The sequence below is a fragment of the Diabrotica virgifera genome, chromosome 4, assembly GCF_917563875.1.
Source record: "Diabrotica virgifera virgifera chromosome 4, PGI_DIABVI_V3a".
In the NCBI taxonomy this organism is placed as follows: Eukaryota; Metazoa; Arthropoda; class Insecta; order Coleoptera; family Chrysomelidae; genus Diabrotica; species Diabrotica virgifera.
The window spans coordinates 130,473,768-130,493,557 of NC_065446.1; the positions used below are offsets into that span (position 1 = coordinate 130,473,768).

The 19,790-nt window shown below is 35.3% G+C and overlaps 1 protein-coding gene across 1 annotated transcript in view; it reads left to right on the forward strand.

Moving 5' to 3' along the window:
- The window catches only part of LOC114334762 (pleckstrin homology domain-containing family G member 5), a 1,826,648-nt gene that overhangs the window by 198,421 nt on the left and 1,608,437 nt on the right, over window positions 1–19,790 (forward strand). Inside the window, exon 2 of the mRNA XM_050649705.1 lies at window positions 16,109–17,155. Coding sequence (XP_050505662.1) covers window positions 16,130–17,155 — 1,026 coding nt within the window. The 5' untranslated portion in view covers window positions 16,109–16,129. The remainder of the gene's footprint in view (window positions 1–16,108; window positions 17,156–19,790) is intronic.

Sequence of the window (19,790 nt, forward strand, 5' to 3'; positions counted from 1 at the left end):
CCGTTCATTTTAGAAGGGTTATGCATAGGGCCTTTTTTATTTCAAATTGAATGTAGAACAATTTTGTGTATAGGGTGGTTCATGCTAAACCGCTTAGTTTTAGAAATATTGACGAAAAACTTAAAAAACTACGAATTTGCAGATTTCTCCCCCCCTCTCCCCCCAAACCCGACGCTCAAAATGGTGTGACTTTTTTCTGAATATTATGTGGACCATATAGAACAATTTGGTGTTGAAGGATAACTTTCACTTTGGATGTCTGGGTTTGGGTCTAACTATACCATACTAGATAAGGGCTTGTCCATATGTGGGCGGTTTGCCAACGTCGACTGCGCGGTTTGCCTGTTTTACTTGATCTCACCCTAATGCCGCCTTTGAAGTTTCACCTTAATACCAAGAAAAACAAAGGGAAAACAAGTAAACTGCGCAGTCGACGTTGTCAAACCGCCCGCATATGAACAAGCCCTAAGACGATAGGTAAAATATGTTTTGTCTAACTTCCAAAAAACTAAATAATTCACGTTTCCCTTGTTTAGAAATTTAAAATACGTACTGCTTTATATCATGACATTAAAAAAAAAAACTAGTCCTCAATAAGCCATGGAAGAAAAACACATTACTTAACTTGCGTCAGCTCAAAATTGCCATCAATGAATGCAGGATTGCAGGATGCCTTAATAACACTATAATACTATTTGTATATAACACTATAACACTGAGATGAAGTCCAGAATTTATTAAGTAATTGTAAGACCAATAACAACATATGCATCAGAAACAAGACCCGATACAGCCACAACACAAAGACTACTGGAAACTACTAGATTTAAACGGGGACTACTAGAGATAAGAGTACTGAGAAGAATTACAGGACATATGCTGAGAGATCGAAAGAGGAGTAAAGACATTAGAAGAACATATAACGTACAATGTATAAACGAATGGACACTAAATAGAAAAAAAGGATGGAATAATCACATAGCAGAATGGGGAGACACGTGTGGTCAAAATAGCAAGAGATAAATCAACAATCGGTAGAAGAAGTATCGGCCTACCAAGCAAAAGATGGAGTGACAATCTTCCATATTATTTATTAAGCGCAACAGGCCTTGTAGGCCTAGGGCTAAAATGCTTACATTTCGGATTACATAAATAATATAATAAATAACTTAGTACAACTTACATAACTTATAAAACTTGTAAATTTTATTTAAATACACTTCAGTCTTTTTATACACTCCTTCACCACCTCTCTCCATCTCCTTCTGTCCAATGCTAGTTCTTTCCATCTCTCAATGTTACTTTTCTTCAAGTCTTCATATACACTGTCCTTCCATCTTTTCCTTGGCCTGCCTTTCCTCCTCTTTTGTATTGGTCTTCGTGAGAGTACCATTTTTGGCATTCGTTTACTTCCCATTCTCTCTATGTGCCCCAAGTATCGTATTCTCTGTGCTTTGATCGTTGTCTTCCATAGAGGTTGTCAATCGACAATCTTCCATAGAGGTTGTCAATCCGCTAATGAACAAGCAGAATTGCTTATAAGAGGAAGAAAAAGATATGGATGAAGAAAATATTTTAATTCATTGGAAAGAGCCGGCTAAAGTAATGTTGTCTTTAAATGTATGTCAAGTTCTATAATTTTTTTGTCGTTCATATTGTAACCTCGGAAACCTTTTTTTTGGATGGTGCTAGAAAGGTCACCAATGGAGACACTGCGACGGCAGCCAGATGGTAGGTGGAAAGCGAGTCGTGGGTTCGAAACTAGCTTTTGAAACGTGGAAGGGAGTCAATAGAAGAAATAGGTAAAGATAAGACAAGAGAAGGTAGATAAGAGAAGAGAGACACAGATAAAAAGATAGATAGGTAAAGTTACCTAAGATAAGAGAAGAGATACAGGGCGCCACTTAACTTTTTGGGGTTGAATGGGGAAAATTAAGAAACCTTAGAAACGAAAACAGGTAGGTAAGGAAAGATAATGAGGTTCTGAGACCAAATACAAGAAAAGATATAGACAGTTAATTAGTTAATATTTAGCGGTAATTTATTATCAGGGAATTTATTATCAGTAGATAAATAAAACTAGTAAAATAAATAAAAAACAATATATTAAACAAATGGCTCACCAGAAGGGCGAGTCCAAAAAAAACACAAGAAATAAAGAGAAAACAATGTATATACACCCATCAAAACTGCACCAACAATTAATGTGTTGTGGTGTACAGTTAGAAATAAACAAAAATTATGATGGAATAAATACAAGTAACATATTATAACAAAAACATGCACAATTAAAAACACAGTAAAGAGAGCCTGGTTATGAATTAAAAAAACAAATCAAGCATCTATAATGAGAAATCTCTCTTTACTGGTTTAGGGCGTATCTCGAGATAACGGATATAGTAAACTTAATGATTGATAGAAAATATAACGTACAAAGATATAATAAAATTGAATGCAAAGCATACAAAGTTAACAAAGGTTTCTGTTCAAAAATCAAAAACCAACCCGCACTTGGTTTCATAAACAAAAAGCCAATCGCACAGCTATTAATTAGTTAGTGAATGTTTGTACTTAGTTTTGACAATGAAAAGTTTTATTAATGAAGAAAGGATTGTATTGATGAAGTCGCTGATAAGCTTCATCGGAGGTTAGCCTTAACCACAGATGAAGATATGTTTGAGGTAGATAGCCCATAGATTGCTCTATTTTTGAAAGTAGTTTTAGGTAGGATTATTAAGACACTTACAGTTGCTCAGCCTCTTAATCTGCACTGACTCTATATTATTTACTTTACTTAGTAAGCAACACTGAAGTTATTTGGTAATTGAATCTAATCGTATGTTAGATCCAATTACAGATACGATAAGAGGGTGAATATCACTCAGATAAGATATACGGTAGATCAGATATACATACGGTACTCTAGAGATACACGTCTGTACTTCTAGCCATTCAGCCGCTAAGTCCTTCTTCGCAATCTTTGCGATCTTTTTTTCAAAAAAAAGTGGGAGTATATCTCCTCTCAAAAAAAATTGCATTTCTCAAAAGGAACCGACCTATTTGCGTTTTTAAGTAAAGTAACGTTATTTGAGTTGTAAAGAGTTAAAAAAATAGATCCTTTGAAATAGGGTCGCGCTTCAAACAGACCTCAAGACGAAGCAACGAACCTAACGGGGGTTTTCGAAAGGGAAAGTTAATTCCTTTGAAATCTTACTGAAACGGAGAGTGATCATAAAACCTGGTAATGCCGTTGCCGCTTTGAATAGGATGGAATACCTAACGGAACTTTGGTAGTAAACTTTGGGGAGGTTTCTTAACGGAACCTCTTATACTAACAGATAACAATACTAGTTTATTAGGGTCTGTATAACTTATTTGTGTTTGTCGTTCCGACAACGAAATGTGCTAGTACCGCTAAGTTTCTACCGTTGTGGTAATAAAATTAGCCAGGGGTAGTTATTTACGAAAACGGCCATAGGCGTACCCGTAATGAGTACTAGTGGGTTTAAAATTTACTCCAACGGGTAAATTAATTATTAACTAATCCTATTATATAAAAAAATGTTACAATATTACTCAACAACTTCGACTGAACCACCAGGTAACAATATTCACAATTCACACAATCCATAGCGTATCCGAGACGTCGCCGAAAAATACGTGGTCACTAATCTTTAACGCGAGGTTTCGGGAATGGTAGGTAAACGGAACGGAAAGTGGGCATATACTATATTATTTGATGTGTATTTAATACTTACTTTATGTAAACCGTATGCCACGGATATGGAAAGTAAACGGAACGTATAGTGAGAATTGTCCTTTACACTCCTGTCCTGAAACAACTAGCATTATGTCGGAAGTGACCATTGCGGATAGCTGTTACCCCACGCATATCCCCCAGTCCCCAGTATTCCGTTATTTTAGACATTGTATATAGACGTTAAAAATTTCAGGATTCTCCTTTTTATTGTTATTGATATTTACGACCAGCAGAATCCTCAAACACGCCACTGCCACAGCAGTCTAATAATACGTGCAAAACCTGCTTTATGGATACCTATTCGAGGTTTAGTACCACTTTTACTATCCACTTAATAAGTTATATTACAAGTTATATTAGTCTGTGCCTCTGCGGACGTGCCAACTCGGCTTGTTAATAAATGGGTTAACTGTACTGACCTTCAGGAGATTTATTATGATTCGGAATCTTTAAGCGGCGCTATATTTAATTAAAATATCGCAATAAGGGCGAAACCAGAGGGGCCACTCTGCAGCGCTACTCTGTGGATCCACAGTGTGGCTGAAACAGGCGATTTTCGAGCGCCGGCGACTACGCTGCGAAGTGGATCGTTTGGAAGGGTGCGGCGTTTAATTTAATGGGTGAGAAAAAACAGTAAATTTGTTCAAATGATTAAAAACTTGCCGGATAATATATTTTTTTAAAAAGTGTGTTCGTCAAAATCAGTGTTGGTAATGTCCATAGTTTTAAATATTTTATAAAATTTCAACGCTTTTGAAAAAATACCAATAAACTCCATAAATGGAATTAAGAAGAACCACATAAAAACAGCTATATCACAGAAAGAAGCACATAAAAAATCAACCAGTACATCTGGTATCCTACAGACCAGGGGCGGCTCGTGATAGTACAAGATGGTGAGGCCCACTACACTTGAGGATTATTATTATTATGGTTAGATTTTCTTTAATAGCTGGAAGGTCGATTTTGTGACGTCATAACGTCACAGAACGGCACCGTATTTATTTTAAGGCTTGCAAACGATATTAAATAACAATTTTATTTGCAAAAGAATAGCTACGAAAGTTCTAAGTCTCTAACAGGTTCATACTCATAGTAGCTGTTTTTTTAGCTAAAAATAATAATTAATATGATACCACATATCAAAACAGCATGAATCAGATGTTTCGTCGTTGGCTCATCAGCGTTGAACACTTGAACAGCCATATTAAGCAAAATTTACATTATATACTACATGAAAACAACGGACAACTGATTCCAGTGGCGTAACTGGGGGGGGGTTGGGGGTTATAAGCCTTAAATGCCTTAAATCCTTAAAGCCTTAAATCCATACCCCCAGAGACCCACCAGTTGTAGCCCCCCTTAGGATCATTCTGGTTTGGCCGTTGACTGATTCTGTTATTATTAATCACTTGCCAAAATGAAATTATGGTACGCAAATAATATACCTGCAAACACGTGATAATTTCATTTTAGAACCAATTTTATTATATTGTAAATGTATTGCATATATGCAAATAGAAACAAGCAAGTAAGCAAATTACGGTTATATTATAAGATTGTTTTTTTATGTTAAATAAACTAAGGGTTAAATTTGATTTTTTTGGTTTTTTATTTATTTTATAAACAGCGTACCTACTTAAAAGTAAATGAATTATTATGAAAGAAATCATAATTTCTAATTTTTTTATTAATTTATTTATTTAATTGACATTGGCAAATGACTTTCAGCCAGTCAGAGCATAATAACATATTCTAAACATCTATTGTATCTCTTATACTAATAGTAAGTACACGTAACTAGAACAAACTGCTCTAACAAACTACCTAAAACTGCAATACTGCAAAACCACGCTAGAGGCATATTTTTGCCTGCCTCTGAAAGGATACTTAATCCCGCTTCCAAAAATTAATCTGTCATGCTGCCGGCCGATCTCCGTCGGCTTCGTAATATGCTAGACGAGGTACCATCAGAGGCAGTGCCTCTAATGGTACCTTGTAGAGTAGGTATATCGGTGTGTTATGAAGAACGGGTCAGGGCCGTACTAATTTTTTTTTATCATAAAAATAAAGTTAATAAAAAAAGTTTTATAATAAAAATTAAATTATTTAGCAATTTTCAAAAAGTTAAATTGTATCTATTTAAAGGATTATTGATGATGATATAACGAAAATAAAGTTATTTAGCAAATTTCAAACAGTTAAATTGTATTTAAAGAATTGATGATGAAATAATGAAATAACGTAAATAGTCGATTGGTATACTGGTGAGGCACTGCCTCACCTGCCTCATAGGACCAGCCGCCACTGCTACAGACGTAAACTAGTTTGATAAAACCTGACAACTGAGTGAAAGAGGCCATTAAGGAGATGATGACATTGAATGTATCCAAACATGTTAGCTTGTAACCCCCTTTTTACTGATATCTTATCGTTTTGTTTTCAACAACAAACAATAAAACCTTTTTTGGCCTAGAATGGGACCCCACTATTTAACATAAATAAACAAACAAGATTGTGAGTATTTGTTTTGTTCAGTTCAAATGCATCCAATGTATAATAAAATGTAAATATAAATAGAGAAAATATTGCCTACGCAGCAACATTCGATAGGGCTACCTTCTTTAAAATCAGAAACAATGAATTCAAAGATGACGTCCCACGCTTTTCCTTTTAATGCCCCATAAATCTGCCCTCGGGTTCTTGTATCCCATATAGCCGGTCTGTTTTGCACTTCAATCGAAAGCCGTTCCGAATCGAAATTCATTTTAGGTGCTCACCCTATAAACTCTCGTAAACATCTGCGGCAGCTACAAAAGTGGTCCGTCTGAATGGGTTTTGCCACTAGTGGACGCCACTAGCAGTGAGGCTGGGCGACTCTGGCTGGCCACAATCGCCGAGAAAAAATTATCGAATTATCAACATCAACGATGTTGTAGAAAGTAGCTGGTGCCCGGTATGTACATCTTCTCCTAGAGTTTTATAAAAATTCGTTATGAAAATATATGTAGTTGAAATTTTATATCTCGGAGTTTTTGAGGTCGCTTATCCCGAATCTTGCATCGAAGATGCTGTACGAAGTACCTGGTGCCTAGATCATCTCCTGGTATTACATGCATTTAAAAAAATTATTTGTATAATAAAAATAACTTACTGAAACTGTTACTCTTTGTTGAATTTTATAACGAATCTCAATAAAACTCCAGGAGATGATGTAGTAGATATTTGGCACCAGGTATCTTCGATGCAATATTCGTGTCCAGCGATCTCAAAATTCCCAAAATAATAAATTTCAACTATTTTCTTAACGAATTTCCATAAAATTCTCGGAGACGACGTCGATACAGGCCACCAGTTACCTCGTGCAGTATCGTCGAAGCAATATTCGTTTTCAGCGACCTCAAAACCCTCGGGATAACAAGTTTCAATGATTTTCATAATAGTCCAGAGAAATAAGATTTTTCTCGTGACACATCCCCCTCCAGGCCGAGACCAAATTTTTTGAGTAGTATGGGCATCTATATTATTAACCTATATATTTCCTGCAGCCGATTTTGATGATATACATAGTTATAAACAAATGAAGATCAAAAATCGGTAAATTTTCGAATTTTTCGTCTATTACCAAAAAGTTAAGCACTTTAAACAAATTTTGACAGTAAGAAACTCATAAATCGTATAAAAAACTTCAATATAGCGTCCGCTGAATATGTCCATCCTTATTGGTTGCTTAGAAAATTGCAAAATAAATCATAAATTTTGAGTTTTTGTAAATATTCATAACTTATGTAAAAATTAACTTAGAACCTTCTTATTAAACGGAATGCTGAGACTTCTTGTACTTAAATTATATTTTAAATTTCAAAGCAATTGGTCAAATAGTTTAAAAGTTATTTAATTTGTTTTTCCCAAATTCATTTTTTTGCAACCCTATAAGTCAGAAAATTATGAGGTTACAATAATACTTCGGACAGTTTATGAAAGAAGAACATTTATACTATTACCTTAATTAAAAATAAATGACAAAAAATAATTTTAAACAGTGTAAAATTATTTTGCACAAACATGTCGATTTTTTGCATACTTAAAAACAATTAGAATAACTTTTTAACCGTCAGCCTTAGAAAAATTATTTTTTCATATTTAGAAAGACTGAATTTTTATACACATTTAGAAAGCAAAACAACTGTCCTAGGACAATTAGGGACAAAGTTAGCCCCCCATTTTTTTAATTCACATGTTTTTGCAAAATAATTTTGCAATATTTATAATTATTTTTTGTCATTTTTTTTTTAATTAAAATAATACTGTAAATTTTCTTCTTTCATAAACTATCTAAAGTATTACTGTAACTTCATCATTATCTGACTTACAGTGTTGCAAAAAAAATTAATTTGGGAAAAACAAATTAAATAACTTTTAAACAATTTGACCAATTGCTTTGAAATTTAGGGTATGATTTAAGCACCATAATTCCCAGCATTCTGTATAATAAGAAGGTTCTAAGTTAATTTGTACATAAGTTATGAATATTTATAGAAACTCAAAATTTATGATTTCTTTTGCAATTTTGTAAGGAACCAATAAGTATAGACATATTCAGCGAACGCCATATTAAAGTTTTTTATACGGTTTATATAAGTTTCTTACTCTCAAATTTGTTTAAATTGCCTAATTTTTTAGTAATAGACGAAAAAAGCGAAAATTTAACGTTTTTTGATCTTCATTTGTTTATAACTATGTATATCATCAAAATCGTCTGCAGGAAACATATAGGTTATTATAATAGATGTCCATACTACTCAAAAAATTTGGCTTCGGCCTGGAGGGGGTTGTGTCACCAACAGGATATTTTTTTCCTTATTTCTCTGAACTATAATGAATTTTCAGGAGACGACGTAAATACAGGTAGGTTTTGCCGACCCGATATTCGTATTCAGCGATCTCAATAACCTCAGGAGTATGATTTCAACTCAGTTTCCGAGTTGAGAATTTTTATTTTTGGAAGACTTTGAGAGGCACTTTTGAAAATGAATTTTTGAAATTTTCATATATGCCATTGGGTCAACTTTTTTTCTGAAGCTCTCCCGAATCGAATGCAAAAGGTTTCATAACGATCCGTCTTACTTTAAAAAAATTAGAGGTTTAGGCGATTTTAGTGCTTTATATCGTCGCCTAGAGCAGCAGAAGATAGAGATCAACGGAAAAAAATTGTTAGGAATATTGGAAGAAATCACAATCCTCAGTAATGGGGAAACGACAAGAGAGAAAGAGAGAGATATCCTCGCCTAACAGCTAGGAATGAGTAACTGTAAATCGCTGCTAATAAAACGAATAATATCAATACTGTTTTAATTTAATTGGAAAATTACATACAATAATTAAATCCACAGTAATAAAGTATGACCTTGACTTTATATAATACACCAGAAAAACATGCATTGTCACCAACCTTTGGTCGCTGAGAAAGTTTTTTTCCATCACTGTCAATATAAAAAAACATAATAATACTGTTCAATTGTCGTGTATGCATAAAGATATTGCAAATATTACATTATTAATTGTTAATAAAAATTGCACCGATTACTCATAGCTATTGTATTGAGAATATCTAGGAATCTAACGGTTGTGCTTACTAATGGTAATATTTTTCTAAGAAGCAATTAGGAACTTGAAAATATATACAGGGTATCCACAAAAACATTATACATATTGCAAAATAATGTTTATTGAATTATAGTTTTTCGTGGGCCCCTTTTACATTCGTTCAGTATTGCTTTTCACCTCGCAATTTTTACAGAATGGATCGATTTGCTTGAAAATTTGAGAAGTAGTGGATAGTCCAAGGATCAAAATCTATATGATGCCGAAGGCGCTTTTACCATGGGGGTGGTTGCCATCCCATCTCGGGGGTGGAAATTTTTTATTATATTTTGATCGCAAAAATTGATAAAAACGTTCATTCTAAGCAAAAAATATTCTATAAATTTTTTTGATAAAATAAATAGTTTTTGATTTATTCGCTATCGAAAGTGTTAGTTTTATATCGAAAAAATCAATGTTTTTCGATACACTCATTTAAGATTCACTCAATTTTTGCGATAGAAAAAATATTTAAACATTTTTTAGTATATCTGATGCTAATCTTTCTATTCTGAAGAAAAGGGCATTTTTTACCAAACTACAAAAATTCGTTATTCGGTTTTAACTCCAGTTTTTTAAAAACTAATCATTCTAAGTCAGTAACTTCTAGAATTTATAATATATAAATAAAGAAGAATAAATAAGGCTAACGACTAAAAACACCGCTAACTTGCATTATTATGCTTCCAATTGGATTTCTCCTTTTTTTTTTCAAAAAAATATTGATTTTTTGACCGTAACTTTTTTATTTTTTATTTTAGATAGTTTGGTAAAAAATAGTTTTATAGGATTTTACAAGATCTATAAGGCCATTAATATTAAATCCTTTTAAAATCCTCAGTCGCAAAAGGAGGTGACTTTGAAAGGGTTGGTAATAGTATATTAAGTATGGAGAACGATAATGGTTTTATACCGATCGAAGACAATTGTTTGGAGGAGGAGCGGAGCGACGACTCCAATTATTGTCTTAGATCGGTTACCCTTAACGTTCGACATGCTTATAACGTTTTTTTGCACGATTGGTACCATTATAAATTATAAAATTAAACATGTTCGTCATATTGACTAGTTTCATTCATTTTATCAAGATAGATACTTTGGTTGTTAGGTAGTAACTAGGGTGCATAACAACAATGGAGAATTGAGTTTTTATTTAGTTGTCAATAATTTTAAGTACAATTAGTACAACAAGTGTTCCGCAATTATTCCCGAAAAATCCAAAATCCGTTATCAAAATACCTACCAAAGTTTTAAAAGTGCGAAGGTAAGAATTTAAGAATCGAAGAAAAGACTCTATTGGCATATTTCGATCAAAGACATATGCAGTTGAAAGCTCCTGGAAGCCTCTGGGCAGAATATTCAATGATTAAATCCACCGTTTTTCTTTATGATGGCATTGATATTTCCAAGTTTTCAACTTTGATCGCGTATTTGAAGAGAAAAATTAACAAATTGTGCCATAAGTTTCAATATTAATAAATAATTCGTTAGTTTTCTTTATTCTTTCAAAAAATAAATTAAAATTAAGAGATTTTTAACTCGACGGTAAGTGAATTACTTACCGTCGAGTTGGAGTACTTACCGTCGAGTTGGATTACTTACCGTCGAGTTGCTAGTAAATGTCACCTACTGACGTAAAATCTGTCACGTTAAACTGTTAAACAGTCAAAAATGATCAATCGTGCAAAAAGGTGGTTTTTGCATGTTATTACAAGTTTTAATTGTCAATAGCTCACTCAATTTTTACCGTAGAAAAAATTTTTGGAAACCAATTTCTTGTAAATTAAATAAGCTACAATTTAATATTTAAACATGTTTTCGTATCTCTGATACCAATCTTTTATGCTGAAGAAAAGGGCATTTTTTACCAGACTACAAAAATTCGTTATTCGCTTTTAACTCAATTTATTTAAAAACTAATCATTCTAAGCCGGTCAAACTTCTAGAACCTATTAATAATACATAAATAAAGAAGACCAAATAAAGTCAATGACTTATTTAAATTAGGGTTGTGATTGGGGGATTGTGTCGAATCACTTTTTCGCTGAATTAAATAGGGACTGACAATCTTTTGATTAAGTCACATCACTTAATTTTTGAGCTAAAAACTTTTTTTTATTTCTGGAGATAGATATTTTTAAGTACTTTAAATGAGTTTGAACAAGAAGTTATCTCCGAAAAATGCATAGTTTTTCCGTCTTTTGACTTTGAAACTACAATATTTATAATTTTACGAAGAATAGCTACCATATAATAAAGTATAGCTCAATTACTATTGGTCTTAAAGAAAATTAGAAAAGACGGTTTTGTTTATTTTTTCAAAGGGTACATTTTTGTTAACCAAAGTTGTTTTGATAAAAAAAATCTTTTTGAGTTATTAGCAGAAAACTGATTAGAAACATTGATTTTTTCGATATAAAACTAACAATTTCGATAGCGAATAAACCGAAACTCTTAATTTTATCAAAAAAATGTATTGAACGTTTTGTGCTTAGAATTAATGTTTTTACCAACTTTTGCGGTCAAAATATAATAAAAAGTTTTCACCCCCCGAGATGGGGTGACGACCACCCCCATGGTAAAAGCGCCTTTCGGCATCATATAGATTGTGATCATTGGACTATCCACTACTTATTCTCAAATTTTCAAGCAAACCTATCCATTCTGTAAAAATTGCGAGGTTTTGTCCTATTTTATTTGGAATATTTATTCACGGGAGATTCTCTCATATAAAGTCTTATTTTAGGAAGTTTGCAAAGGGTGTTTTAGATCACAACTAATTCTTCGGTTTCACTTCCTTCTTGTGCTCATCCACGTATTTGGCGTTGAAATCGTCAATCAAAATTGTAGCTGGGTTATTTTCGTCAGTTGATCAAAGTGGGGTTTTGCTGATATGTATTTATTTCCAGGAAGAGGGGGAATTGATTAAAAAAGAGGGCTTAAATTCAGTAAAACAAAAACGAAGTAGATGACCGTCAAAAGTAATAGACAACTGGAGAATAAGGTTCCGTTACATCGTTTCATAGTTTTCTAATAAGCTTGAATTTGCGATTCACCTCGCTACCAAAGAGAAGTCTCCGGGATTCTTGTCATTTCGTATAGATGTCGCGCCCAGCGTACGCCGCAGGTCTGTTTTATTTTTAAAACCAACAAGCCAGATTGTATTTAATTTCTGTTTGAGGACACCACTTAGTGCTTCTGACGAGATTTGATATTAATCGAAACACGTGTAAGGAATTGGTGGGTTTCGAACTGAATTCAAATGCAATCGTCTATTTTTAATTTTAACCTATTCTCCATGTAATAGTCGAAATGGATAGCGTTTGAATGGTGAATTATAGATGTATTGTCGGCGAAAAAGGTTCCGTAAGGCGGCGTTAGCCGCAGATAGGCGATATATCGTAAGCGATATCCGGTAGGCGATACGCACAAACAAATACTTAAAATCTAAATAGTGACATAAAAAAGGTTCACTTCTGCGCGATTTCACAACATATCGCAAGTGATATATCGTTCGAAGTGCTACATGTCGGTCGCCCTCGCGATTTGTTGCCTACGATATTCCAAACTGTTAACATGTCGGGAAGAAAAGAAGAGAGTTTTGTGATTATTTTCATTAATTTAGTGAAAGCTAGGCGGAGCATTTGGAACTATTCCCTTCCTGCTTACAGTAAGACAGATGTGACGATAAAAAAGTTACAGACCTTTGAAGTTACAAAATGAAAATCGATTTTTTTCAATATATCGAATTCAATATTTTTTTGAAAATGGACATGTGGCATTCTCATGGCAGAAACATCTTAAAAACAAATAACAGTGAAATTTGTACACCCCATAAAATTTTTTTAGGGTTTTGTTCCCTTAAACCCCCCAAACTTTTGTGTAAGTTCCACTTAAATTAATATTGTGGTACTATTAGCTAAACACAATATTTCTAAAACTTTTTTCCTCTTAGTATTTTTTCTATAAGCCAGTTTTGATCGTGATACGGCTTCTTCTTTAATTCTTTACATAAAAAATTTATGGGGGTTTTGTTCCTTTAAATCCCCCTAATGTTGGTGTTGGTTATGGTTATGGTATATAGGGGCAGGGCCTACTTGTGAGCCCTTCAGACACTTAGACCTCCTACGGCGGGTCCATTGTATCACCCCTATCTTACGGACCAGGTCCATAAGAACCTGGTCTTCGGCGTTTATGGGGCCCAGGCTGCACCGAGCTCCCATGTTAGTCCCCCAGAAACCTTATGGCCTCACAGAAAGGCACAAGTCTCTTAAAAGACAACTCACTCACCTGGCTCTGCTGCATAGATGTCGATCCCAGGATCTGCCACCTCCTATAGGCCAATATCGGGCACTCCCAGAGGACATGTGAGGAGGTTTCATCCTCCTCATTACATAGACGGCACCGTGAACCATCCGTCAGTCCAAGCAGATGAAGGTGCCGTCGGAGTCTATAGTGGCCGGTGAGCATACTGACCACCAGGGAGCTTCTTCTACGATCCAGAAGAAGCAGTTGGGCTATAAGACTGTTGGATGGCTCCACTATGTGGAGCCTGGCATGTCTCATACCTCCACAACTGGCCCAGAAGTCCTGGAACCTCTGCAGAAGAAGCTGCTTGAGACTACCCTGACCAGTACTGAAGGGCACTCCAATCACAGGTTCGGGTCCCACAGGCAGAGAGGATGAACCCCGCCTTGCCAGGGCGTTAGCCCGTTCGTTACCTTCCACACCTGTGTGTCCCGGTACCCATACCAACCTAACCCGGTTATAGCGACATCATCCAGAGCTCTCTTGCACTCAAGAACCAGCTTAGAGCTCATCTTGGGCGCTTCCAAAGCCCTTAACGCTGCCTGGCTGTCAGAGCAGATAGAAATAGTCCTACCTGGGCAAGCCCTATCTGTAATCTCTTGAGCACATGCCAGGATCTCAAAGATCCGGCCTTAAAGATTGATGTATGAGAGTCTAGAGCCTGGCTAGACTCAAATCCGACTCCACCACCATATACTCCAGCACCTGCCTACTCGTCTGTTCTAGACCCATATGTGAACCAGGTGAGCCCACTCCGACAGATTAGTGTAGATTCTCGTTATACCGGTTCATCCCGGTCAGAAAATTGAACAAAGAAGGAGGATGAGAACTCAAATTGAGGGGACATGCTGTCCTGTACCATAGAAAGCACAGGACAACACTCGATAGCCTGTCTCCAAATGTCACAATGGCTCATCCGCCCAGTCGTTCTCAACCAGTATCCAGAGCAGATAAGACGATAGGCTGCCATCATGGCTCCGTGCTCTACAATGAGATGTAAAGGAGTTACATCCAGCAGAACCTCAAGAGCTGCTGTGGGAGTGGTCCTCATGGCCCCTGAGGTTCCAACGCATGCCAACCGTTGTAGATGAGCCAACTGGACCTTGAGTGAAGACAGCCTAGCCAGGTGCCACCACACGATTGTCGCAGACGTCAGTATAGGCTTTATCATGGATTGGTATATCCAATGTAGAATTTTCGGCTGCAGACCCCATTTAGCTCCGAAAGCTCTTCTGTACGCCCAGTTAGCTGCAGAAGGCTTCTTAAACTTAGAGTCCAAATGTTCCTTCCATGTCAGTTTAAAATCCAGGATCACTCCTAGGCACTTCACTGACCTGGAAATCGATAATGTTTTGCCATAGAAGCTAAGATTTCTAGTACATCCGATGACCCTTTTCCGAGTAAACAGAACCACAGCAGTCTCCTCAGGATTAACCCTGAGTGACTGCCCCCGACAACATTCTTCTGAATGTTTGTATTTGTGACGAAGAATGTTTGTGTAGGTTCCAATTAAATTATTATTGTGGTACCATTAGTTACACTCAGTGTTTTTAAAATTAATATAAAATCTATATATTGAAAAACGATTTTCATTTTGTAGCTTAAAAGGGCTGTAACTTTTTTTATGCGCACATTACTTGTGCTAAGGTAAGTTAGGTTCAATCGAACTATTTGGTCCCAGAATATGTGATTTAATTTATGAACTGCATTTTTGTTACATCCTGTATATTTGGTACCACCTAACTGAAATACCTATCGAGCTAGGTAATCTAACTAACTACAAATATGCTGGATTTTGGCTGTTTTTATTGTTTGTTTACTATTCCAAATAATGATATGTACAACCAGTGGTACATGTACCACAGATTGAGAACCCCTGCCTAACCAAAGAAACCAAAAAACGGATCTTTCAGAGCATGGTGATTTATAGTACACTCTATGGACCTTAAGTATGGCAAATGACAACATCAATAGGAAATAAAATAAGAACAGTTGTTTTGAACAATATTTAGAATAGAAATTTGTCGTCCTTTTTATGGATTGGGCAGATGATACACTTTTTCCACTATTTTGTCATGATCTGTGTATAAACTCTTGTACCCTGTTCGTTATTTCCCTTGCGCATGATGCCGACGAACAATTCTGCGGTTATTCCATCATAGGAGCTTGTTATATTTATTATATATATAAATTATATTTACATTTTGGAATGTAGTACAAAAATTTATAATGATTTACATAAAGTTGACTAAAAAACGAAGCAGGTTTTGAAAACCTTAATTATATATTTCATTTTATGGGGTTAGCAGTTACAACCACTAATATGGTTACGTTCTTGCAAGTTCTACATTTTTATTACCAATAAAACGTGTACTATCTTAATCTAATTATTTTAAGGTTATAAAGAAAGAACTGAATATGGTAGCAAAGGATTCATGCAACACCTCCAAGAAAATACACATAGATCAGGATCGCTGTTCCGACACAGGAGTCTCGTTACCAAAAGCTTTAAGTAAAATGTCCATAAACAAACTTGACAATATCAAAGGGAACAATAATCCGCTTAATAATAACCAAGAAACTACTAAAAATAATATCGAAGAATTTATTCAAAGCATTTTAAATGATATCTTTGAAAATGCGTTCAATATTGCAGAATCTAATACAGTGATGACGCGAAAAACTAGTCTAAGCCCCAAGGAAAAGCAAACACGAGACCTGAATAGGCGGGTATCAATTCTCGATGATGACGAAAATGTTGTTGAAGTCCGAAACAACTACGTAAATTTGCATAGAAGGGCCATCAGTGAAACATTTACGGGTACAAACTACGTGATAGACCAAAATGACAACAACGATTATACCAAAGATAACATACCCAACAATAAACCAATTACTTTAGAACCTCCGGTGGTTAAAGAGAAAGAAAAGAAGAAGAAACGAATATCGTTTAATTCTCTTTTTGGCAAAAAGGACAAGAAATCCAAGGAGAGCAAAGAAGATGAAGAAAAGCAGGACAATTTGCCTCAATTGCCGGTTTTTACGTCAAACTCGTTGGGGAAAAGCAAAAAGTACGCTTCTGCTGTTGAGCTCAGCCAGCACAGCCACAAATCTGTGCTACAAAGGACTCCATCGTTTCTTCGGAAGTTGATCCATATCGGCGAGGATCCCGCGAGTGCGATAAAACGGTCGTTGAGTTTCCGCGAAGTGGCTAAGAAACCGTCCAAATCGCCGTCTCGGGAGAAATTGACTGAGAAGAAGAACCAAGAGTGGAGGCAGTCGCTGCAGTCGTTGGTTGAGACTGATGTCAGTGTTAGTTATAATGACCTTAGTTTTGTCAACTATGACGCTCTCAACGATATTCAATATGAACCCGTAACCTTAAAACCCGGAGGTAACGGCAGCAAGGGATATATTGGGCGCACACAGAGTATGATCGAAAAGGTAAGAGTATTAATATATGTTTTAATCACTTTTTATTAGACTTATTCTTATTAAACTTTTCTTATCTATATGAAACCAGCCTGGTATTTTCTTATTATTCATTCTGCATAATGGTGCCATACAATGGCATATAGGCCTGGATCTCACGTACCAAAAAAAGTTTATTAATAGCAAGTTGAAAATTTGTTAATAGCTTAACGGTGTCTAGTCGGACAAACTTTGATGTATGGGAGCACTGGAACAGGGGAAGTTTTAATTATGGAACGTAATTTTAATTGTGCAACGTGTCATTTGGCAAGTTTATGATTGTGAAAACTAGCAGGTCGTTTTATTCAATAGCAAACTTTATATAATATATGACAAAATGTCTGTCCGATAAATGTTGGACATATGTTGGGCATTTTAATAAGTCCAACACGTAGAACATGTCAAATGACAGGGATTATGTTGCCGGTAAATAGCAGTCTGATTTTTGCATGAGAGTTTAATATAAGGGTAGCAAATCAATTGGAAATTCTGTCTGACAAAATACATGGGACGTTTTCGTAGTCTGACCAGTGGCGTAGCTGAAGATTTCGGGGCCCCCCGCGACAATTTTTGTGGGCCCCCGTATTATAAACATAACGACAACCAATAACAGTATAATTAGTAAAATATGTGTAAACGAAATTATTTGGCCTTTCTTTAATAAGTCTTCATCGGAATAGATTTTTTGGGAATAGACATGAAAACTTATTAAACATGGTTTAATAAGTAAACATAAACCTATTAGTGAGTTGTTGCAATATTATAACTTTTACATTGAAAACATTAATTATAAAACTTTTTTTGCTACAAGTAATTTTTTCGTCACAGCTGAGCTCACCGTACATTTTTTTATACGTTTTTTCCGTTTATTTTTAACTTCCTGTAAATTGTTGTTCTGAAGCTATTTACTTGTGGCATTTTTATAATAATTAACTATTTAGATGGGAAATAAGCCACAATTAAATTGAAAAAAATAATTTTATTAACGTTTCGACGCCCAGATCGGGTGTCGTTGTCAACATACAAAATACTACTAAATTAAACAAAAATGTTGTTGCTTAGTAAAAGATTCTTCTAATAATTTATTTAATCTGACTCATTTATATCAGCAATTCAAACATATTATAGATATTATAGGGGAGATGCTTGTACCTTGGGCCAGCTTGTACCATGAGCCACCCCATTTTTCTTTTATTTTGCTCGTGAACTGTCAAAGTTTCTTATCTAAATTTCTTCTACAATCGTCGTCTCACTGTGGATAGTTGTTGAACGTGATTAGAAATCGTTAGCGGCTATCGTATAAATATCGTGTTTTATTTCGTGAAAAGTAACTATTGTAGCAAAACAATGAGTCACCAGCCGCAAGGCGTAAGCCGAGAAAAGTCTAGATCGAAGCACGCTATACGTGGAACCGATGCGCGGTTGTTGGAAGGTCACACGATAGTCGGAGAGCTGGCTTAGCCCGGAATGATCGAGAATAACGACTAGGATATATAAGGCATAATTTTTGTGAATAGAGTTTTAGTCTTAAGCTAAAGTTTGTAAAGTAAACTTGTATAAATAAATAATAAAGTCGTATATAAATACACGAACCGCTAGTTTTATTGTAATTATAAGTAATTACAATAGTCTCGTTACAGTTGGTGTCAGGTGTGGGGTTAACTTAGTGCGATATAAATAAGTGAATTGCAGAGAGACTTTAAAAGACTTTTGAACTTTATTCGTCGGGAATAACCGGAGTGCGTTAATTGTTCGGTATTCGGAAAGACTTTAAAAGACTTTTGGACTTTATTCGTCGGGAATAGTTAAAGTGCGTTGATTGTTCGGTATTCGGAAAGACTGTTAAAAGACATTTTGGAAAGTACGTGTGTGCCGACCAAAGATGTTGCTACAAGAACTTACAGTAAAACAGCTCCGTGAACAGCTAGAGGAACGGGATCTGGACAGCAGTGGGCTCAAGATAGTCCTACAAGCACGACTCGAGGATGTCCTCACAAAGAACGGAGAAGACCCAAAGACGTTCCACTTCCAGTCAGCAGAACAAGCAATCTTATCGAAATTAAAAACTGTTTCTGAAACGATCGATGATACTTCTAAGATAAATAATGAGAAATTCGAAACCATTTCTCAAAAGATCGATGAAACTTCTAGAAAGAACAACGAAAAACTTGAAGAAGTTAGTAGACAGAACAACGAGAAACTTGAGGAAGTTAGTAGACAGAACAACGAGAAACTTGAGGAAGTTAGTAGACAGAACAACGAGAAATTTGAAAGTGTTTCTCAAAAGATCGATGAAACTTCTAGAAAAAGCGACGAGAAATTTGAAAGTGTTTCTCAAGTAATTAAAGACGTTTGTAGACAGAATGACGAGAAATTTGAAGAAGTTTCTAGAACATTCGATAAGATGCAGAAAAGTGTAGAGACCGTAGAAGAAAAGATCAAACAACTAGAGAGCATGATAACCGATACAAAAGTACAACCATCAGTTAATGCAGCAGCGTTAGATCCTGTAGTGAAAGATGAACTACCGAGAGACGAAACGTCGCATAATATGAGATTCAAATTACCACCATTCGATGGAAAGTCCTCTTGGTCCATATATCTTAGA